Source organism: Schistocerca cancellata, chromosome 1 (genome assembly GCF_023864275.1).
Source record: "Schistocerca cancellata isolate TAMUIC-IGC-003103 chromosome 1, iqSchCanc2.1, whole genome shotgun sequence".
Classification (NCBI taxonomy): Eukaryota; Metazoa; Arthropoda; class Insecta; order Orthoptera; family Acrididae; genus Schistocerca; species Schistocerca cancellata.
In genome coordinates, this window is record NC_064626.1 from 1,239,283,731 (window position 1) to 1,239,307,852 (window position 24,122).

General features: G+C 45.5%; 1 protein-coding gene and 1 non-coding gene across 2 annotated transcripts in view; both read left to right on the forward strand.

The window, feature by feature from the left end:
- Nucleotides 1–12,924: 12,924 nt before the first annotated feature.
- LOC126143035 (protein sax-3-like) overlaps nt 12,925–24,122 on the forward strand; it is a 149,841-nt gene continuing 138,643 nt past the window's right edge. Inside the window, exons 1-2 of the mRNA XM_049915297.1 lie at nt 12,925–12,998; nt 13,062–13,260. Coding sequence (XP_049771254.1) covers nt 12,925–12,998; nt 13,062–13,260 — 273 coding nt within the window. The remainder of the gene's footprint in view (nt 12,999–13,061; nt 13,261–24,122) is intronic.
- Nucleotides 20,859–20,931, forward strand: Trnas-uga (transfer RNA serine (anticodon UGA)). Its single transcript has one exon. It is a non-coding gene; the product is annotated as a tRNA-Ser (tRNA).

Sequence of the window (24,122 nt, forward strand, 5' to 3'; positions counted from 1 at the left end):
AGTCCCATAGTGCTCAGAGCCATTTGAGCCATACCATACATCGCGAAAATTGCGAAGTGAACTGATCGATACCCTTAAACCGTCTTCGCAGAGTCCCCCGGTCTACCTATGCAGTTGTACCTGATGTCCGGAAGTTTTGTTCTCGGGGAGAGCGAAGGCTGGGAATTCGGACGCACGGCGACGGCATCTGCGCTGCGGCCGGCTCCCAAATGTGCGTGCAGTGCGTGCGGCTGCGTGCCCGTATTGACGGGCCGCAATGGACGCCGCGAGTCCGACCGGCCGACTGCGTTACGCACCGCCAGACCGCACGCGCGGCGGTTTCGCCGCGCGGCGCTGATATCCGATTACTTCGATCGCATTCGGTCGCCACTCGCGCAGCAATTTCGCGATTCCGCGCTATTTATTTTACGTCGCACGGCATTGTCCCGGCGGAAATTGTTTCGCTCGGATTTCCCAGCAGCGTCCCCCGAAATGACAGTATTCCGGTTAATGCAGATGCATCGGGCGCGCTTTTAGCTCCAGATACGGCCCAGCCCGGCGGCGACTGGTACAGACGCGCAGAATCTCATCGGTTTGGAAAAAAAAAATGGGCTTGCAGCTCTTTAGTATATCGATTTCCCTCAAAAACATAAAAAGTACCAAAAAATAGGAGGCAAACAGGTATGCGAAAGGTAGCTGTGTAGCTTAATGAAACTCGGAAAGATCTGTCGAATAATAAAAAAATGTCGTGTGCCTAGGGCCTCCCATCGGGTAGACCGCTCGCCGGGTGCACGTCTTTCGATCTGACGCCACTTCGGCGACTTGCCCGTCGATGGGGATGAAACGATGATGATTAGGACAACACAACTCCCAGTCCCTGAGAAGAGAAAATCTCCGGCTCAGTCGGGAATCGAACCCAGGCCCTGTGGATTGACATCTGCCCCGCTGACCATTCAGCTACCGGGGGCGGACTGTCGAATAATAAAACTTATTGTATAAAAGATAGCTACGTCAATAGTGTTTGTTGTACATACAAGTTGTTCCACATAAGTCTTTTTCTCCATTACGTCCTAGATAGTAAGTGAAAGATCTACATATTAAGACTGAAGTGGCGAATGAAAATTTTTTCCAAGGCAGGATTCGAACCCGGCTCTAACCATTAAGCCACAACTGCACGAGCTAGCCTAGCACTCCTCCTCCTCAATCTGAATTCCATTCACGCCTTAGCCTACTTGGTATTGCCTCTAAACTTGAACAGCACTGGGGAGGCATTCGAAATGTACTGAAATGGTGAAAGTGGGCTGAGATGTGAATGAAAATTATGATTGTGGAGGGAGGTGTGCTAGAGTAATCCGTGCAGAGCCACTGTGGCAGGGTGACGTAGTGGCACATCTGCCTAATGAGCAGGAGTCCCGGGTTCGAATCCTGACTGTGATCCAAATTTCCATTCTTGCTTCAGTCTAAATATATACACTGCTCGCCATTAAAATTGCTACACCAAGAAGAAATGCAGATGATGAACGGGTTTTCATCGCACAAATATATCATACTAGAACTGACATGTGATTACATTTTCACGCAATGTGGGTGCATAGATCCTGAGAAATCAGTACTCAGAACAACCACCTCTGGTCGTAATAACGGCCTTGATACGCCTGGGCATTGAGTCAAACAGAGCTTGCGTGGCGTGTACAGGTACAGCTGCCCATGCAGCTTCAACACGATACTACAGTTCATCAAGATTAGTGACTGGCGTATTGTGACGAGCCAGTTGCTCGGCCACCATTGACCACACGTTTTTAGCCGCGCGGGATTAGCAGAGCGGTCAAAGGCGCTGCAGTCATGGACTGTGCGGCTGGACCCGGCGGAGGTTCGAGTCCTCCCTCGGGCATGGGTGTGTGTGTTTGTCCTTACGTTAATTTAGGTTAAGTAGTGTGTAAGCTTAGGGACTGGTGACCTTAGCAGTTAAGTCCCATAAGATTTCACACACATTTGAACATTTTGAACCAGACGTTTTTTAATTGGTGAGAGATCTGGAGAATGTGCTGGCCAGGGCAGCAGTCGAACATTTTCTGTATCCAGAATGGCCCGTACAGGACCTGCAACATGCGGCCGTGCACTATCCTGCTGAAATGTACTGTTTCGCAGGGATCGAATGAAGGGTAGAGCCACGGGCCGTAATACATCTGAAATGTAACGTCCACTGTTCAAAGTGCCGTCAATGCGAACAAGATGTGCCCGAGATGTATAACCTATGGCACCATATAACATCACGCTGGGTGATACGCCAGTATGGTGATGACGAATACACGCTTCCAATGTGCGTTCACCGCGATGTCGCCAAACACGGCTGGTCTCCGAGCTGATAGTCCGTGCTGCTGCAAACGTCGTCGAACTGTCCGTGCAGATGATTGTTGTCTTGCAAACGTCCCCATCTGTTGACTCAGGGATCGAGACGTGGCTGCACGATCCGTTACAGCCATGCGGATAAGATGCCTGTCATCTCGACTGCTAGTGATACGAGGCCGTTGGGATACAGCACGGCATTCCGTATTACCCTCCTGAACCCACCGAATCCATATTCTGCTAACAGTCATTGGATCTCGACCAACGCGAGCAGCAATGTCGCTATACGATAAACCGCAATCGTGATAGGCTACAATCCGAACTTTACCAAAGTCAGAAACGTGATGGTACGCATTTCTTCTCCTTACACGAGGCATCACAACGACGTTTCACCAGGCAACGCCGGTCAACTTCCATGGTACTACAGAGAGCCGTAGAGGGCAAAAACTGTACAGGACGACAGAGATTGGAATACACTCAGCAAATAATTGAGGACGTAGGTTGCAAGTGGTACTCTGAGATGAAGAGTTTAGCACAGGAGAGTAATTCGTGGCGGGCCGCGTCAAACCAGTCAAAAGGCAAATGGTTCAAAAACTAAACGAAATATCGTATAGTTCAGATCATTTTCATGTTCCGCTAGTACACTCTGGTCACATCCAGTAATATGCCTGAGCTGTTCTGTAGCGAAAAAGGGAGGAGTGTGTGTGTGTGTCTTCCTGCGCCTTCTCTATAGACGATGCCAGGGAGATGGTACGGCCTTTCTGTCTGCCGCGGACTATTCGCGAATTCACGCGGGCGCGCTAAGCCCTCCGGCCAGTTACTCACGGGACGGCTGAACGGCGGGTGCTGTAGCCGGCGACGCGCAGGATAATTGATAATCCTCTGATTAATCTGGCCGCTTATTGGGCGCGACACACCAGCCCTCCGGGGAAGGCCGCGCTCGGCAAGAGTCCGCGTAAAACCCGCTGAATTACCGCCGCGTCCCGCGAGGAATGTCCAGCGCTTTGTCTACGGGCAGGTGGCCTCGCCGATGACGCGCCTAATTTGTGGCGGGGTTTTAACGAAACAGATGAGTGCCGCTGAAGGGACACACCTGCGCGGCAGCAAGCCGGCCCCTCTCTACGTGCTGCAAGCGATGCCGACCGAAATTCTTCCAGAAGTCGTTGGCTACGTGTTTTTACTTTCGGGTATCGTGATATACTATGAAACGTCCCCTTTGAACAATTAAACAAGACTGTGCTTAAACTGACACACAATATTTTTAGCGCAACGCAATCTGACTTTCAAAAATCCCTACAAAAGAATGGCCCTGATTAACATTAACCTAAACCTTTCACAAATCACTCACCTCACAAAAATCTACGTTACTCGAACTACTGCAATACAGCGAGCGCCACTACTGCCAGCTAAATAAAAGATTCAAACTACGGAAGGCACTAACTACTGATAGGCATAGTTAGCAAATGAAAGATTTTTGATAGAGAACAAACAATGTATTTACCTTAATAGTCATAATATATATACCATCCAGTCTTACAAATTTCAAGTCTCCGCCATTTCTCTCCCCACATCCACCACTGCTGGCGGCTCACCTCCAACTGCCCAACGCTACGCACTGTTCACATCCAGCTGCCCAACACTACAATGGCAGACAACAATGCCACCCAGCCACAGACTGCACACAGCACAGCCAGTGATTTTCATACAGAGAGCGCTACGTGGCGGCGGCGTTACCAATATAAGAACCTAAACAGCCTACTTACGTAGCCTACTTACCTGGTGGCCCACCAATACCGTAATTTCTAACAGGACTACAGTGGGTCTACTCTGTGATGACCTAGCTTTTTTGTGGGTAGCATGGGGGCTATGTAAGTAGGCTATGTAAGTAGGCTGTTTGCCTTCAGCTGCGCCTGCATAAGCTTTCACCTTTCTAAATATTTAGAGCCTTGCCTTCTCGTAAATTTTCCTTGCTTTATGTGTCTTTCGTCCGTGGGGAGCCAACCACGTGGTAGAACATTATAGTTGTTGGGCTACCGGCATCACTAACTGTCCGATCGCTTGTTTGTTTTAGATAATGTTAACATGATTGTGTGATGTGATATTGTTGGAATTTGGCACTATACCTAGAAATTGTGTCTCCACAAACCACGTGTTATCAGGAATCGTGTACATGCCTCACACCCTTATCTTAAGAATAAATGATTTTATCTACAATTTTCTCTTGTGTTCCGAGATTACGTTTTTGCACCTAAGCCACTCACCTCGTAGCTTTCCCGTTAGCACATCCAATGCGTTTCCTTATGCACAAGTCCAGTGATTAGTCTCCCCTTGTATTTCATAACAAATTCTTTAGATTAAGTCTTATTTTCAGGCGTGTTGCTGGGAGCTGATCTTATGCAGTGTTCATGCATTTTCTATTTTATTTTAAATGTTTGATTGTCGTGAACAGTGCACGGGCAATACTATTAATTACATCGTATCTGCTATGAGCGACCTCACAACGTATGCATTTTTGTGAGTTTTTGGTCTGTGATCAAATTAATTTATTTTCCGACTCGACCAAACCTTCGATTAGTTGTATGGTTAGAGTCGGTGGCGACCCTAATCTTCTCAAGTTAACTTCACAAACAATAAGCATTTACATTCCCAATAATAACGTAATAACCCGTAGTAACCGGTTAGTTACACCCTCACCAACTGAAAACGTCTGGTCAATGGTGGCCGAGCAAGTGGCTCGTCACAATACGCCAGTCACTACTCTTGATGAACTGTGGTATCGTGTTGAAGCTGCATGGGCAGCTGTACCTGTACACGCCATCCAAGCTCTGTTTGACTCAATGCCCAGGTGTATCAAGGCCGTTATTACGGCCAGAGGTGGTTGTTCTGGGTACTGATTTATCAGGATCTATGCACCCAAGTTCCGTGAAAATGTAATCACTTGTCAGTTCTAGTATAATATATTTGTCCAATGAATAACCGTTTATCATCTGCATTTCATCTTGGTGTAGCAATTTTAATCAATAGCCAGTAGTGTAATATGGTGCTAGATTCTAGAAATATGCCCACTGGACTTCGAAATCAGAAAAATAAAAGCCCTGAATTGATTAAGAAAAGGCAGCCAAACGGACGTTTGAAGGGTACTAGGAACTGAGCCCAAAGCGATAAAGGTACAAGATATCATAAAACAGCTGTGCCAAAGTGAATGAGACGTTCCAGGCACAGACAGGAAAACACATGAATTTCATAATAACACCTAGGAGAGACTAAAAATTATATTTCTTTACCTTTCGAGACAACTGTCCCATCATCGCCTTTTTTTCGGATAGTAAGTCAAATATGTACGATGATTAGTGGGAATTCCTTCACGCACACCAGATTATTTGTGTCATCACTTCCCCTTTCCCGTTCCCATCCCCACTGCTCATCAGTCCATTGTGTGACAAGTTTGGTTAAAATTATTCAAAGCATTCCAAATTCCTGCTGTAGCATTCACACTCCCATATCCCATTTAACATCCATAGATACGTTTAGAAGAAATCTCATTCCGCGTCTGGAGCTTGCGAAACCGCCTGGGAGACGCGTTCATCAATTTCTAGTAAACTCACGACTTCTCATATTGGAGCTGTTCGAAGTTTAAACTGCCCTCCTTACTAGAACAAAGCTTACGAACAGCCATGACCCTTAACAATATTTACAACTTTTCCTGACAAATTTAGCTACTGTAGTGTGAGAAATGTAGGCTTGTAACACATGCTCCATAACCGTGGACAGTTGGCGTGCTGTCGGAAAGCATCGTGATGCCTGTAGCCTCAAACACGTGAAATTGGTATTAATCTTACAAAGCAAGTCGCCCGTTTACGAGTGAAGTGAACGATGCTACAGGTTAATCAAACGCTTCCGAAGTTACAGCTGGCAGCACTGTTGCTGCTGACTCGTCTGCGCATGCGCACCTGCAGCAGAACGCCCTAGCTAGCCTTGGTAGCAGGAGTGCGTGCAGCGAGCAGACACGATATGCCAGTCCCGCTACCTTCCCCAACTCCTCCCCTCTCTTCACCCCCCCCCCCACCAAATCCCCCACCCACTGGCTCAGGTGCCGTGCAGCCGTGCCAACCCCACGGGCGATAACGCGTCTTGCTTTATGGGCGGAATGAAACACCGCTTTCAGCAGATCCCGCGTTTAGATTGCCGCTCGACAAATACGCCCTTTTAATTAGATAGTTCTAGTTGTAGAAACAAACGGAGCGTTGATTCGGCCTGTAATTGTGTTGCCCGGCTGGCTAATGAGAAGCGGTTTTATGACTGAGCGGTCGCGTCAGCACTGGGTTACAGAGTCGCCGGCATACTTCCACAGTTTGCTAGCCTCCTTGTGTTGACATTGTATTTCGCTGTGTAACGGAAGGAAAACTTTCCTTTTTTTCGCAAGGAAAGGAAAAGCGCGATTCCTTTTCTTATTAGCCACTCCCAAACTTACAACAAGCTGTACTCGATTAACCACTGTACTTTTTAAAAAATACTAACAATTTCCGATTTATTTTTCGGGATCAGATATAAATAATTACGTGTTCATCTTCGGATAAAGTAATCCTTGATTTCTGATTGTTGCTTAAAGAAAACTTTCCACATCTACATCTTATACATCTACAATAATGAGAAATCTGTAGAACTGTCTTGTTTGTCTGTTCGCCTTTTGCACTCTAATGGGCGAATTTTCATGGGACTTTCACAGGCAACTTTAGCATGGCTTGGGGCAACATTTAAGCGTTACTTTATCAAAATCTGTTCACGCCAAAAAAGATAACGTAATTTAAAGTTTTATTTAAAACCGCTTCAATCTATTTGAAAAAACTAGTTTCCAAAATCTTCTTGACGAATTCTCATGGGGTTTTCAATGGTAACTTGAGCGTAGCTTGGGGCAACATGTAAGCTTTATTTCTTCAGTACTGGATCATGGGAAAAAAGATATTGTAATTTAAAGTTTTATCTCAAATCATCTACTCACAGTGTAGTACACCAAGGAACCAATAGAAGGCGCTGTTAGTTTCTCGTTTACTGAAGAACCAATATATGTCACTGGTAGTTTATTTAACTCAGAATTTTTAGAAGTTTACATCAGTGACACAATTAAGCGTCGCTGTCCTATCTATACGAATACAAATTAACAGCGAATTTCCTTGAATAGGATATACGAATTTACTTATTTCACTTTGTGTAATAAAAAGACTTGGATTTCCTTCTTTCGACAGGTTTTGTTTATATTCTTCGCTAGAAAAAAATTTATTAAGTTTGCTTTTGTGATTTGTGTGCCTACTCATTACATTTCGATTTCGTTTAGTTAACCAATAAAAATGCCTAGAAAATGGTCAAGTCTTTCTGAATACACCACAGCACCTAGAACACTGAGGAATTGTCGTCTCAAGAATCCAATGGAGATTGTCAGATGAGACTTGCTGCAGCTTTGTGGAAACTCCTTCCAAAAGCGAGGTGCGCAATAATAGTGATCGAGAGCGTCATACGTCATCTCGCTCCTCAGAATTCTTCACTCACAAGGGCTTAAAGTAACTTATCTTCGCCGGCCGGAGTGGCCGAGCGGTTCTAGGCGCTACAGTCTGGAACCGCGCGACCGCTACGGTCGCAGGTTCGAATCCTGCCTCGGGCATGGATGTGTGTGATGTCCTTAGGTTAGTTAGGTTTAAGCAGTTCTAAGTTCTGGGGGACTGATGACCTCAGAAGTTAAGTCCCATTGAACCATAACTTGTCTTCAACGAAACTTCATAGCTGCGGAAATTTAGACTGAAGGTGGCACAAGCGAGTAAGTTTTTGTACCGTGAATCATGCTCATTCCTAACAATTTACCGTTTCGGTATAAACATATTTCATTCCCGGTGAGCTTTGTTATGCCATGACGATAAACAAAGCATAAGGTCGTACACTGCGTGTTATGGGCATGGACCATGGTGTCAGTTGCTTCTTGCAAGGTCAGCTCTACGTGTCTGCCCTCGTGTCAGTAAACCAAACAAGCTCCTAGTCCATGTCCCCAACCATACTATTTCAGACGTTGTATACATTGAAGCTCTATAATTTAAAAATAAATTTCGCACCTCCGAAGTCTCGGGCTAAGCTATAAACGACAGAAAACTAGCGACACCTCTAGACGTGATGTGAACTTGTTTGTAGTACAAGCAGTCAGTACCGTTTCACCTGTTGAAAGTATCACGCTGTAATATGATTTCCACATTATTTGTCGTAAGGTTATGTTATGTTGCCGGAGTATGTCAGTGAGGTTTTGCTTCGATAAGCACTTCATATGGGTAGATCACATTGGTAGGACATGTTCTGAGGCATCAAGGGATCACCAATTTAGTATTGGAGGGCAGCGTGGAGGGTAAAAATCGTAGAGGGTTCAAAGGGTTAAAATGGCTCTAAGCACTATGGGACTTAACATTTGAGGTCATCAGTACCCTAGACTTAGAACTACTTAAACCTAACTAACCTAAGGACATCACACACACCCATGCCTAAGGCAGGATTCGAACCTGCGACCGTAGCGGTCGCGCGGTTCCGAACTGAAGTGCCTAGAACCGCTCGGCCACACCGGCCGGCCCGTAGAGGGACACCAAGAGATGAATACACTAAACAGATTCAGAAGGATGTAGGTCGCAGTAGGTACTGGGAGATGAAGAAGCTTGCACAGGATAGAGTAGCATGGAAAGCTGCATCAAACCAGTCTCAGGACTGAAAACCACAACAACAACAACAACAAGCACTTCAGATAGGTCTGTGAAAATAAACAGCTTCGTTCGATACCAGTCACTAGTATAAAATACATGCAACTGTGACAGAAATTTTAAATCATGAATTGGCAAATCTACGTTGCTGGTCTTTTCCCAGAAAAATGTTGGAACTACTGTACATGGATTTTTAAAAAAATGGGAGAACGATAACTTTCTTAATTAAAACAACTACTTTTGCTTTTTTGGGGCTTGATGATAAAGCTGATTCTCACACTGTGATTTGTTCTCAGGATCGAAATGATGTAGCCAAGTTCCATCAATAGAGATTACCTTCGAAAGAATCTCTGGATCTTGCTCTAACATCGACTTCAACTGCATGCAGACCTGCGCGCTAATGTCTTTTTGATCGGGAATCAGCTGTCTTGGAAGCCAGCGTGTACACACACGTCTCATGAGTAAATTTTCTGCTATCAACTTGTAGGTGAGACCCAAGGAAAGTTTCAGTAGTGCAAAAAATTTTCACAGGGATGTTCGTCGACCCTCTTCACAATTACAGCAGCAGTATTCCTGTTTTCTTCGGTAAGGGCGGTAACTGGAGCGCCGAATCCACCGTTCTTTGAAACTGATTGTGTCTCGTCTTTAAACAATTTAATCCATCTTCGAGCTGTGCTGTAGGGAAGAATAGACTCTCCTTAGACTGCAACATGGTATGGTCGTCCGCTAAGGATTTGTTGCAACAAAAGTATAATTTCAAAGCCAAATATTGTTCGCCACGCATTGCCTCCATTTTTGTGGTAGGCGCTGCAGAACAAGTCTCAGCTTGCCCGCCACTCACAAGAGGGAACCAGTGCTAACAATTTTTTACACGTTAAACTACGAGGCGTGTTTTTTAAGTAAGTACCGTTTTGAAATTTAAAAAAAACGTGCTAAGATATCTCAATAATTTTATATTTACTTGAAAGCCTGTACCTTAATCTACGCACCGACGCCATTACAGTCTGATTCTTCCCTGTTTACGTTGTGTACCGAGTGTTTAACATGCCTCCGATAATCGTGAGTCCCACCGACTGTGAAGTACGGGCTGTTATTAGACTTCTTAGTGCTAAAGACCTAAAAGCGATCGATATTCATCGTGAGATCTGAGCAGTTTACGAAGAAAACATTATGAGTGATGGAATGGTAAGAAAGTGGGTGAGAGCATTTAAAGATGGCCGCACAAATGTCCATGATGAACAACGGAGTGGGCGTCCATCGGTGATTGATGAAAGTTTGGTGCAGGAAGTGGACAATAAGGTGAGAAAAAACAGACGCTTTACGATTTCCTCCTTGCAGCATGACTTTCCTAATGTTTCTCGTACTGTTTTGTATGGTGTTGTGACCGAGCACTTGAATTACCGAAAATTGTGCGCACGTTGGGTACCGAAATGTTGACGGATGTGCACAAAACCAAACGTTTAGACAGTGCATTCACTTTCCTTGAGCGGTACCACAACGACGGTGATGATTTCTTAAGCCGAATTGTTACGGGAGATGAAACATGGGTGACCTGCGTCACACCAGAATCAAAGCAATAGTCCGTCGAAGTTGAGCAAGGGCATCGTTTTGCTGCAAGACAATGCCCGTCCGCATGTGGCGAATCAGACAAAAGATCTCATCACATCTTTTCGATGGGAAACTCTAGATCATCCTCCGTACAGCCCCGATCTTGCGCCCAGTGACTACCATCGGTTCCTGCACTTGAAGAAACACCTGGGCGGTCAGCGTCTTCAAGACGATGACGAAGTCAAAACAGTGGTGATGCAGTGGTTAACAAGTCAGGAGGCAGACTTCTATGAGGAGGGTATTCAAAAACTGGTACAACATTATGACAAGTGCGTCAATATTGACGGAAATTAAGTAGAAAAGTAGACTAAGGTATAGACTTTCATGTAAAAATAAAAGTATTGAGATACCTTAGCAAGTCTTTTTTTAGTTTCAAAGGGGTACTTACTTAAAAAACACGCCTCGTAACAGAACATCACAATATTAAATTCTAGTGTGAGAAAAATTGACCATAAAAAAGTTATGATCATTCTTTATAGAACAGACCTCGTATAAGCTAAGTGAGTTAAACGAGAGGATCTGCAGAACGGTAAATATACAGGGTGAAAAGTATTTAAACTGACAAACTCTGGGAGATTGTAGGGGACATCAAAACAAATATTTTTTCCTAATGTCATTTTTTCCTATGAGGAATATTTAAACCGGTAGAGGAAGATTTCGCTGGCGGCAAATTAATTAAACCAACAACCGCTTTTCCATTTTTATGACCAAGAGACAACACATTAACACAACCCAATTTCAATTACAGTATATTTTCAAAAATGTCTCCATCGACACGTAAACAAAGGTTACACCGTCGGATCATGTTCTGTCTGACACGGGCAAAAACCCCAAGAGTATCCTGAATTGTTTCTGCTGCTGCTGCTGCTACTATCCGGGCAACCGCCACACACCGTCAGGTGGCTTGCGGAGTATGAACAAGATCCTCTTCTGATGCAACAGGAGTTGTGTAAGCAAGGTTGCGCATCTCTCCCCACACAAAAAAGTCCAGAGGGGACATATCTGTGGAACGAGCAGGCCATGGTACAGAACTACCTCTGCCAATCCACGTTTCTGGGAACTGTCGATCCAGGAGTCGACGCACACTACGACTGAAATGTGCCGGCACCCCTTCATGTTGGAACCACATGCGTTGTCTTGTAGGGAGCGGGACGTCTTCCAGCAATTCTGGCAATGCTCTGGCGAGAAAATTGTAATAGTGCCTGCCATTTAATGGACTAGGTAGCAGACACGGCCCAGTTAAACAGTCCCCAACAACACCGACCCACACATTAACGAAGAACGGCACTTGATGAGCGCTAGTAGCTGTGACATGTGGGTTATCCTCACTCCAAACATGCGAATTGTTTATGTTGAAGACTCCATCACGCCCGAACCTTGCTTCATCGGTAAACAACACAGAGGATGGAAATGTAGGATGCATTTCGTGCTGTTCCAGGTACCACTGCGAAAACTGTGTTCTGGGTGGATAGTCAACTGGTTCCAGGTTCTGGACACGCTGTAAATGAAATGGACGTAACAATTGCTCTCGAAGGACTGTTCTTATATTCGTCTGATTCGTCCCCATGTTCCGTGCAGTTGTACGAGTGCTGATTGAAGGATCCCGCTCCACATGCTGCAAGACAACTTCCTCAGATTACAACGTTCTTACCGTGCGACGGCGTCCCTGTCCAGGTAATCTGCTAAATGACCCAGTCTCACGCAGACGTTGGTACACAGCAGCAAAGGTCGTATGATGCGGGATACGGCGATTAGGATGTTGTTGTTGATAAACCCGCTGTGCAGCTCGTCCGTTGTGGTGCGCTACGTAGTATGCACTAACCATATCAGTATACTCACTCCAGGTGTATCGCTCCATTAGTAAACAGAGACAATGCACTACTACACTGGTGGACAGCAGTTGCCTACAACTGAAGAGCGTAATACACCCTCTAATAACTGACGATCGTTTTCCGGCCTCCACCGGTTTAAATACTCCTCATAGGGAAAAATGAAATTAGGGAAAAATATTTGTTTAGATGTCCCCTACAACCTCCCAGAGTTTGTCAGTTTAAATACTTTTCACCCTGTAGATATGCTTACGAGAACTCTGTAATGAATAAAAATCCTGATCCCAGACGGGACGGCAACCCACGCCTCCGCCTTATCCCACCTCTCGCTCCCCCTCTTGTAGGCCTCAACTACGCCTGTCAACATCTCGCGAGTCACCGTAACACGGCTTGCATAGTAGAGGTGTTACACGAGGAAGGTAACAGAAACTGGCGAGATGGCGCAGAGTCGGCTGCACAGGTGCGCCACAAGGACGCCACAGGAGGACAAGGCTGTTAACAAGCAGGGCGGGTAACGAGCCCTGCCCCGTCGTGGGCGCCGACCACGGTGCAGGGCGGCGCGGTTGGTCGTTAGCGGCGACGGCGCGCTGCCGGGATTAGCTGCACGTCACCTGAGCGTCCCGCCGCCAGGTGCGCTGCCGTCGTCCGGGGGATCCCCGAGGCCGCCGGCTGCCGCGGGCTGCCCGTCACCTGCCCTCAGCGCCGCGGGGGGATTCCCCCGCAAGCTGTTGTCACTGTGTGTGCCAGCCTCCGTCGCCTGCAATCTTTTGTCAGTCGGTGCTATCGTACACACTACACAGTGCCCAACTTTTATTGACTGTGCCAGCAAGACGCCTAGCGCCCACTTACTGCATCGTTGAATACTGTATTGGATGAATGCGAACGGTACTGTTCATACCAATATTTTTAAGGGACTATGAAGCGTATGTAGCGGAATAAACTTCAGGTATTCCAAAAAGAAGTCATAACATTTACGTTCATTCATTTCCTAAGGATCCAAGGGGTTTGAAACATCACATTACAAAAGTTTTTCGTTAAGACTTTGTAGTTGACCGTACATATTCAACGAAAATCACCGTTTCCTTTTAAAAGCACAAAATGGATAGTAAATAGTAAAGTACATGACCCTTTTCCGGAAGGCTCACATACCTATAAGATGATGTGCAGTTTTGTTCACAACAGTTGAGGCAGGCGCAGACCAGGGTTCGTTTCTGGTATGTGGCGATGCTACTGACACTATCTCTCTTGTTTTCACCCCTCCCCCCCCCACCCATAACCCCTTCTTAGAGATATAACTTGCCGTCACCCTCACATTTAACATGCCACAGGCCACAGATGTGTATGATTTTAATGACAACAAAACATAATAAAATGTTTTAATATGATAATAATAAACTATTTAATTATATACGATACGCACTGACGGAAAAAAAATCGCAATACCAAGAAGGACTTGTGCGACATAAACGATAGTTGGTAGACGTACTGCTTCTGACAGACGATGTCTGGAATCTCGCGCCAGTCGCATACCAACGGCGCTAGTAACGCCACTATGAGTATGCAAACCAGGTTTTGCCGACCATGTTATAGTTTTGGGTGGACATTTTAATGTACCAGCTATAGACTGGGATACCCAAACGTTTACAACGTGTGGCAGGGACAAAGACTCCAGCGAAATTTTTTTTAAGTGCATTATCTGAAAACTACCTTGAGCAGTTAAACAGAGAACCGACTCGTGGCGATAAAATATTAGACCTTCTGGTGACAAACAGACCCGAACTATTTGAAACAGTCAACGCAGAACAGGGAATCAGCGATCATTAAGCTGTTACATCGGTGATTTCAGCAGTAAATAGAAATATTAAAAAAGACAGGAAGATTTTTCTGTTTAGCAAAAGTGACAAAAAGCAGACTTCAGAGCACTTGACGGCTCAACACAAAAGTTTTATCTCCAGTACAGATAGTGTTGAGGATCAGTTCAAAACCATCGTACAATACGCATTAGATGAGCATGTGCCAAGCAAGATCGTAAGAGATGGAAAAGAGCCACCGGGGTACAACCGAGTTAGGAAACTGCTACGGAAGCAAAGCGAACTTCACAGCAAACATAAACATAGCCAAAGCCTTGCAGACAAACAAAAATTACACGAACCGAAATGCAGTGTCAGGAGCGCTATGCGAGAGGCGTTCAACGAATTCGAAAGTAAAGTCTGCATACTGACTTGGCAGAAAATCCTAAGAAATTTTGGTCTTATGTCAAAGCGGTAGGTGAATCAAAACAAAATGTCCAGATACTCTGTGACCAAAAATGGTACTGAAACAGGATGACAGACTAAAGGTCGAAATACTAAATCTCTTTTTTCAAAGCTGTCTCACAGAGAAAGACTGCACTGTAGTTCCTTGTCCAGATTGTCGCACAGAGGACAAAATGGTAGATATCGAAATAGATGACAGAGGGATAGAAAAACAATTAAAATCGCTCAAAAGAGGAAAGGACGTTGGACCTGATGGGATACCAGTTCGATTTTACACAGAGTACGCGAAGGAACTTGCCTCCCTTCTTGCAGCGGTGTACCGTAGGGCTCTAGAAGAGCGTAGCGTTCCAAAGGATTGGAAAAGGGCACAATCATCCCCGTTTTCAAAAAGCGACATCGAACAGATGTGCAGAACTATAGACCTATATCTCTAACGTCGATCAGTTGTAGAATTTTGGTACACGCATTATGTTCGAGTGTAATGACTTTTCTGGAGACTAGAAATCTACTCTGTAGGAATAAGCATGGGTTTCGAAAAAGACGATCGTGTGAAACCCAGCTCGCGCTATTCGTCCAGAACACTCAGAGGGCCATAGACACGGGTTCCCGGGTACATGCCGTGTTTCTCGACTTCCGCAAGGCGCTTGATACATTTCCCCATAGACGTTTAATGAACAAAGGAAGAGCATATGACTATCAGACCAATTGTGTGACTGGGTTGATGAGTTCCTAGATAACAGAACGCCGCATGTCATTCTCAATGGAGAGAAGTCTTCCGAAGTAAGAGTGATTTCAGGTTAACATCGGAAGTTAACTGAGGCTTTTCGCGGATGATGCTGTAGTATATCGAGAGATTATAACAATGGAAAATTGTAGTGAAATGCAGGAGGATCTGCAGCGAATTGACGCATGGTGCAGGGAATGGCAATTGAATCTCAATGTAGACAAGTGTAATGTGCTGCGAATACACAGAAAGATAGTCCCTTTTTCATTTAGCTACAATATAGCTGGTCAACAACTGGAAGCAGTTAATTCCATAAATTATCTGGGAGTAGGCATTAGGAGTGATTTAATATGGAATGACCGTATAAAATTAATCGTCGGTAAAGCAGATGCGAGGGTGAGATTCATTGGAAGAATCTTAGGGAAATGCAGTCCGAAAACAAAGGAAGTAGGTTACAGTACACTTGTTCGCCCTGTGCTTGAATACTGCTCAGCATTGTGGGATCTGTACCAGATAGGGTTGATAGAAGAGATAGAGAAGATCCAACGTAGAGCAGCGCGCTTCGTTACAGGATCATTTAGTAATCGCGAAAGCGTTACGGAGATGACAGATAAACTCTAGTAGAAGACTCTGCAAGAGAGACGCTCAGTAGCTCGGTACGGGCTTTCGTTGAAGTTTCGATAACAGACCTCAACTGAGTCAAGCAGTATATTATTCCCTCCTCAGGATAAAATCAGAGAGATGAGAGCCCACACAGAGGCACACCGACAATCTTTCTTTCCACGAACAATACGAGACTGGAATAGAAGGGAGAACCGATATAGGTCCCCAAGGTATCCACCGACTTGCGGAGTATGAATGTAGATGTAGATGTAGATGAAATACACGCTGTAACGGTCCTGAGCGTTGGTAATCTTCGAGATTAGACGTGGTGATTTGATGTTAGCCTAGAACGCCATTATCACGACCTCACCGAATTTGAAGGGGTCGTGTAGTAGGGCCACAAGAAGCTCGACGTTCGTTCTGCGATACTGCAAAAACATGTGGCAGCAATGCAGCCATTGTCCACGTCCGCTGGCGGCGGTGGTCGCGAGAGTCTAGGGCAGGGGCGGGCAAACGTTGCACGCGGCTCGTGAGCGCACAGCGCTGCACGTGTGCTGCTCGCGTGCAGGCGTCGAATGGGGCAGTGGCGACAGCCGGCAGGTTGCGGCAGTGTAGTACAAGGCCAAGCCGCGGACGTTGATGCGAAGCGACCACTACGTAGTGAACGTTGTATTTCAGAAAACGGAGACGTGGAGATTTGCTATCTTTTAAAAAGTAATGGGGGAATCATTTTTTCTTTGTGCAAAGACGTGAAAATTCGAAATGTTTAATATGTGCCAGTATTCTCGCTGGTCAGCGGAAGTTTAGTATTGAAGGCCATTATAATACATTTCACAAGGACGAGTACAATTTATTGTCGGATTCTGAGCGGATGGGGAAATTGACTGGGCTTAAGAAGAGCGACCTGACGATATTAGATGCATCTGTCCTAGTTGCCGTTGTCACGAGAGGTCTGCGACTTTCTCTCGTCATGTCTCCCATGTAACTCATGTAATATTTTATGGAGGACTGTTTTCAATTTTTCAGGACGACAACAATAATAGCCCAGCGGTACGTGCAAGCTATAAAATTGCGCTTAATATAGTGAGAGCTGGAAAACCATTTGCTGAATTAATAAGCCTCGGTTAAGAGCAAACATAAGTGATCAAAATTTACGTAGCTGTTTGCGTTTGTCTGTCTGCAGAAATTTTGTTCCAGATATTAAACGTATTGTAAACTCCACCGGCGATAATTAAATAAAACTTATCGTAGTTAATAGGTACTCTTTCAAACCATGATTTATTTCAAGCACTCCTGCTAACCTTATTCCATCATTCAATAAAGCAAGCTAGAAAAACAAAACGCATTGCAGAGGAAGGAGCAGACAGAAGGTATGGTGGGGATGGGAGATAAGCGGGTGGCCAGCTTGCCCCTGTGTGCACGCGGAACACCTGTTAACTGCACGCGTGCAAGTGCACCGCACATGTGCAGGATTCCTGCCCGCCCCTGGTCTAGGGGCTCAAGAAGACCGGGTATCGGACGACCGTGTGGCACTACCGAGAGGAAAGACCATCGTGTTCGGCGTATCGCTCTGCTGCATTTGCAGCAGCAGTTCGAGTAGCAGTTCGTACCACAGTGACACAGCGAACTGTTACACATCTACATCTACATTTATACTCCGCAAGCCACCCAATGGTGTGTGGCGGAGGCCACTTTACGTGCCATTGTCATTACCTCCCTTTCCTGTTCCAGTCGCGTATGGTTCGCGGGAAGAACGACTGTCTGAAAGCCTCCGTGCGCGCTCTAATCTCTCTAATTTTACATTCGTGATCTCCTCGGGAGGTATAAGTAGGGGGAAGCAATATATTCGATACCTCATCCAGAAACGCACCCTCTCGAAACCTGGCGAGCAGGCTACACCGCGATGTAGAGCGCCTCTGTTGCAGAATCTGCCACTTGAGTTTGTTAAACATCTCCGTAACGCTATCACGGTTACCAAATAACCCTGTGACGAAACGCGCCGCTCTTCTTTGCATCTTCTCTATCTCCTCCGTCAACGCGATCTGGTACGGATCCCACACTGATGCGCAATACTCAAGTATAGGTCGAACGAGTGTTTTGTAAGCCACCTCCTTTGTTGATGGACTACATTTTCTAAGGACTCTCCCAATGAATATCAACCTGGTACCCGCCTTACCAACAATTAATTTTATATGGTCATTCTACTTCAAATCGTTCCGTACGCATACTCCCAGATATTTTACAGAAGTAACTGCTACCAGTGTTTGTTCTGCTATCATATAATCATACAATAAAGGATCCTTCTTTCTATGTATTCGCAATACATTACATTTGTCTATGTTAAGGGTCAGTTGCCACTCCCTGCACCAAGTGCCTATCCGCTGCAGATCTTCCTGCATTTCGCTACAATTTTCTAGTGCTGCAACTTCTCTGTATACTACAGCATCATCCGCGAAAAGCCGCATGGAACTTCCGACACTATCTACTAGGTCATTTATATATATTGTGAAAAGCAATGGTCCCATAACACTCCCCTGTGGCACGCCAGAGGTTACTTTAACTTAGAGGACAGCTCCAAACCAGACGCCCTGTTGCGTGTATTTCACTGGCCCTAAATCACCGGCATTCGAAACATCAGTGGTGTCGAGCGAGAACTCATTCGAGGGGGGAGTGGAGGTCTGCAGTGTTCCCTGATGGAAGCTGGTTCTTCCTCGGTGCCAGTGTAGGCTAGAAAGAGGCCAGCTGATGGCGTGCAAACAACCTGTCTGCTTGCGAGGCACACTGGTCCTACACCTGGAGTTATACTCTGGCGTGCAGTTTAGGACTACAGTAGGTGTTGACAGATGTGAAAATTATCGAACAATCAGTTTAATAAGCCACAGCTGCAAAATACTAGCACTAATTCTTCACAGACGAATGGAAAAACTAGTAGAAACCGATCTCGGTGAAGATCAGTTTGGATTCCGTACAAATACTGGAACACGTGAGGCAATACTGACCTTACGACGTATCTTAGAAGAAAGATTAAGGAAAGGCAAACCTACGTTTCTAGCATTTGTAGACTTAGAGAAAGCTTTTGACAACGTTGACTGGAATACTCTCTTTCAAATTCTAAAGGTGGCAGGGGTAAAATACAGGGAGCGAAAGGCTATTTACAATTTGTACAGAAACCAGATGGCAGTTATAAGAGTCGAGGGACATGAAAGGGAAGCAGTGGTTGGGAAGGGAGTAAGACAGGGTTGTAGCCTCTCCCCGATGTTATTCAATCTGTACATTGTGCAAGCAGTAAAGGAAACAAAAGAAAAATTCGGAGTAGGTCTTAAAATCCATGGAGAAGAAATAAAAACTTTGATGTTCGCCGATGACATTGTAATTCTGTCAGAGACAGCAAAGGACTTGGAAGAGCAGTTGAACGGAATGGATGGTGTCTTGAAGGGAGGATATAAGATGAACATCAACAAAAGCAAAACGAGGATAATGGAATGTAGTCGAATTAAGTCAGGTGATGTTGAGGGTATTAGATTAGGAAATGAGACACTTAAAGTAGTAAAAGAGTTTTGCTATTTGGGGAGCAAAATAACTTATGATGGTCGAAGTAGAGAGGATATAAAATGTAGACTGGCAATGGCAAGGAAAGCGTTTCTCAAGAAGAGGAATTTGTTAACATCGAGTATAGATTTAAGTGTCAAGAAGTCATTTCTGAAAGTATTTGTATGGAGTGTAGCCATGTATGGAAGTGAAACATGGACGGTAAATAGTTTGGACAAGAAGAGAATAGAAGCTTTCGAAATGTGGTGCTACAGAAGGATGCTGAAGATTAGATGGGTAGATTACATGACTAATGAGGAAGTATTGAATAGGATTGGGGAGAAGAGAAGTTTGTGGCACAACTTGACCAGAAGAAGGGATCGGTTGATAGGACATGTTCTGAGGCATCAAGGGATCACCAATTTAGTATTGGAGGCCAGCGTGGAGGGTAAAAATCGTAGGGGGAGACCAAGAGATGAATACACTAAGCAGATTCAGAAAGATGTAGGTTGCAGTAGGTACTGGGAGATGAAGAAGCTTGCACAGGATAGAGTAGCATGGAGAGCTGCATCAAACCAGTCTCAGGACTGAAGACCACAACAACAACAATAGGTGAGACACCCTGCTAAACCCGCAGGACAGGACAGGTAGTTGGAATTGTGGAAAGGGGCCAAAATGAGCGGCTGTCAGCTACACTCGAACACATATAACTTCATTTATTTGGCCAAACATTACAGTACAAATCCTTGACCTTAGTTATCGGCTGAATACGCCACACTATCTTATGCCTTTAGGGGACAACCACTTTAATTTTAAAAAAACGGCTAATAGCCGTTAAATCAAAATTCAGACGCCAAAAACAATATCTAGAAGGCAGAAGGCCTCACGTTAAGTAAGTTCTACAATTTGTCTGAAGGCCCAAGAACCTAACACTTGAAAAGCAACAACTTTAATTTAAAGATTGCTGAAGGCCGATGATTTAAGACTGAAGGTAAAATTAAATAAAAAAACACAAGGCAAAAGGCCTTATCTTCAGTTAGGCTAGAGGCCCTAAACAGTCTGATGTTCGAAAGACAAAGATCCTTAATTTAAAAACAGCTGAAGGCCCCATGACTTAAAACTCGAGGTAAAATAAATTTAAACAACAAAGCCTTCAGGAGTGCTAGTTCTGCAAGGTTCGCAGGAGAGCTCCTGTAAAGTTTGCAAGATAGGAGACGAGGTACTGGCAGAAGTAAAGCTGTGAGTACCGGGCGTGAGTCGTGCTTGGATAGCTCAGTTGGTAGAGCACTTGCCCGTGAAAGGCAAAGGTCCCGAGTTCGAGTCTCGGTCGGGCACACAGTTTTAATCTGCTAGTAAGTTTCATATGCAGCGCACACTCCGCTGCAGAGTGAAAATCTCATTCTGGAAACATCTACCTGGCTGTGGCTAAGCCATGTCTCCGCAATATTCTTTCTTTCAGGAGTGCTAGTTCTGCAAGGTTCGCAGGAGAGCTCCTGTAAAGTTTGGAAGGTAGGAGACGAGGTACTGGCAGAAGTAAAGCTGTGAGTACCGGGCGTGAGTCGTGCTTCGGTAGCTCAGTTGGTAGAGCACTTGCTCATGAAAGGCAAAGGTCCGGAGTTCGAGTCTCGGTCGGGCACACAGTTTTAATCTGCCAGTAAGTTTCATATCAGCGCACACACCGCTGCAGAGTGAAAATCTCATTCTGGAAACATCTACCAGGCTGTCGCTAAGCCATGTCTCCGCAATATTCTTTCTTTCAGGAGTGCTAGTTCTGCAAGGTTCGCAGGAGAGCTTCTGTAAAGTTTGGAAGGTAGGAGACGAGGTACTGGCAGAAGTAAAGCTGTGAGTACCGGGCGTGAGTCGTGCTTGGGTAGCTCAGTTGGTAGAGCACTTGCCCGTGAAAGGCATAGGTCTCGAGTTCGAGTCTCGGTCGGGCACACAGTTTTAATCTGCCAGTAAGTTTCATATGCAGCGCACACACCGCTGCAGAGTGAAAATCTCATTCTGGAAACATCTACCAGGCTGTGGCTAAGCCATATCTCCGCAATATCCTTTCTTTCAGGAGTGCTAGTACTGCAAGGTTCGCAGGAGAGCTTCTGTAAAGTTTGAAAGGTAGGAGACGAGGTACTGGCAGAATAACAGCTGTGAGTACCGGGCGTGAGTCGTGTGTGGGTAGGTCAGTTGGCAGAGCACTTGCCCGAAAAGGCAAAGGTCCCGAGTTCGAGTCTCGGTCGGGCACACAGTTTTAATTTGCCAGTAAGTTTCAACAAAGCCTTATCTTAAATCAGAGTGAAGGCCCAAACAGTCTAACTCTTGAAAAGCAAGGAACTTTAATTTTAATGTGGCTGAAGGCTAGTGACTTAAAACACCACTAAAAACAATTCAACTTTAATTCAAAACCATCGGCTATGAGCCATATAAATACACACAACAGAAAGTAAGGAAAGGCAGTGCAGCCAACGGCGCTCAGAAGTTTCGGGGGTCGGCCAGCACTTGAAATACTAACGTTCACTAAGGTCAGACAGGCAGTCGACCCAACCATTCTCGATCCGACGACAACCCAACCAACAGACAGTCAACGGACACACCGACAAGGTAACTTGCGATCCACTCGACCAGCACACAACTGGGAGTTCAATGCAAACGTAAAAGGCATCGACGCCCACAACCAAGCACACATTAAGCTGTCGAACTACACACTGTGCTGGACAGCGACAACACGGTGAGTAAACGACATAGCCTAAATTTACGTCAACGCCCAGGGCAGGTAACCGGAACGTTAACGGCGACTAGGGAGAAAATTCCGCTGGCGCTCTTCAATTGCAAATAACCAAATACAGTTAGACTCCACCGGACGGAGGCTGAACCTTGACCAACTCGAACACACACGTTGTTGCTCGCGGGAGTGTCCCAACAGCCAATAACGAGAACCAAACGGCAAAATGTGAACAGTCTTCACTGATAAATTAAATCCAAACTCAACTTTCATGTCCTGGGTCGGTGAGCCACGAACCTCGTAGCATTGGGGACAGCCCCGCAAACTCCAACACTGCGTTGGGACCATCAGCGGGCCTGGCCAAACTACTCCCCACAGAGATTTCCTCGCTGCTCCACGCCAACCGACCGACTGCTCGCACACAGCACAGCCAGAAACTATAAGCACCACACCAAAGATAGTACAAGGTGCGAATATCGATACACACCGCTGCTGCCTCTCACGGAGAGAGCGAACAACAGCGTAATCACGATAACTGTGGGAAACCAAACACAGAATAGGAACCAAGGTTTAAACCGACGCATAACATGAGCTCAACACGGCTCAGTAGGAGCACCCTCGTTGTTATCCCAGGCACCCTGACTGTAAAACTGTACGTCAGTCTGGTGATTCGACCTGCTGTGCTGCCATTAATGAACAGCATTCCAGGGGGTGTTTTTCGACAGGATAACAGCTCGCCCACATACTGTACTGTCGCACTGTCGCCTGATAAACAAAGTAAGAGCCTACGGAATATCAGACCAGCTGTGTGGCTGGATTGAAGAGTTTTTAGCAAACAAAACACAGCATGTTGTTATCAACGGAGAGACGTCTACAGACGTTAAAGTAACCTCTGGCGTGCCACAGGGGAGTGTTATGGGACCATTGCTTTTCACAATATATATAAATTACCTAGTAGATAGTGTCGGAAGTTCCATGCGGCTTTTCGCGGATGATGCTGTAGTATATAGAGAAGTAGCAGCATTAGAAAATTGTAGCGAAATGCAGGAAGATCTGCAGCGGATAGGCACTTGGTGCAGGGAGTGGCAACTGACCCTTAACATAGACAAATGTAATGTATTGAGAATACATAGAAAGAAGGATCCTTTATTGTATGATTATATGATAGCAGAACAAACACTGGTAGCAGTTACTTCTGTAAAATATCTGGGAGTATGCGTACGGAACGATTTGAAGTAGAATGACCATATAAAATTAATTGTTGGTAAGGCGGGTACCAGGTTGATATTCATTGGGAGAGTCCTTAGAAAATGTAGTCCATCAACAAAGGAGGTGGCTTACAAAACACTCGTTCGACCTATACTTGAGTATTGGTCATCAGTGTGGGATCCGCACCAGATCGGGTTGACGGAGGAGATACAGAAGATCCAAAGAAGAGCGGCACGTTTCGTCGAAGGGTTATTTGGTAACCGTGATAGCGTTACGGAAATGTTTAACAAACTCAAGTGGCAGACTCTGCAACAGAGGCGCTCTGCATCGCGGTGTAGCTTGCTCGCCAGGTTTCGAGAGGGTGCGTTTCTGGATGAGGTGTCGAATATATTGCTTCCCCCTACTTATACCTCCCGAGGAGATCACGAATGTAAAATTAGAGAGATTAGAGCGCGCACGGAGGCTTTCAGACAGTCGTTCTTCCCGCGAACCGTACGCGACTGGAACAGGAAAGGGAGGTAATGACAGTGGCACGTAAAGTGCCCTCCGCCACACACCGTTGGGTGGCTTGCGGAGTATAAATGTAGATGTAGATGTAGA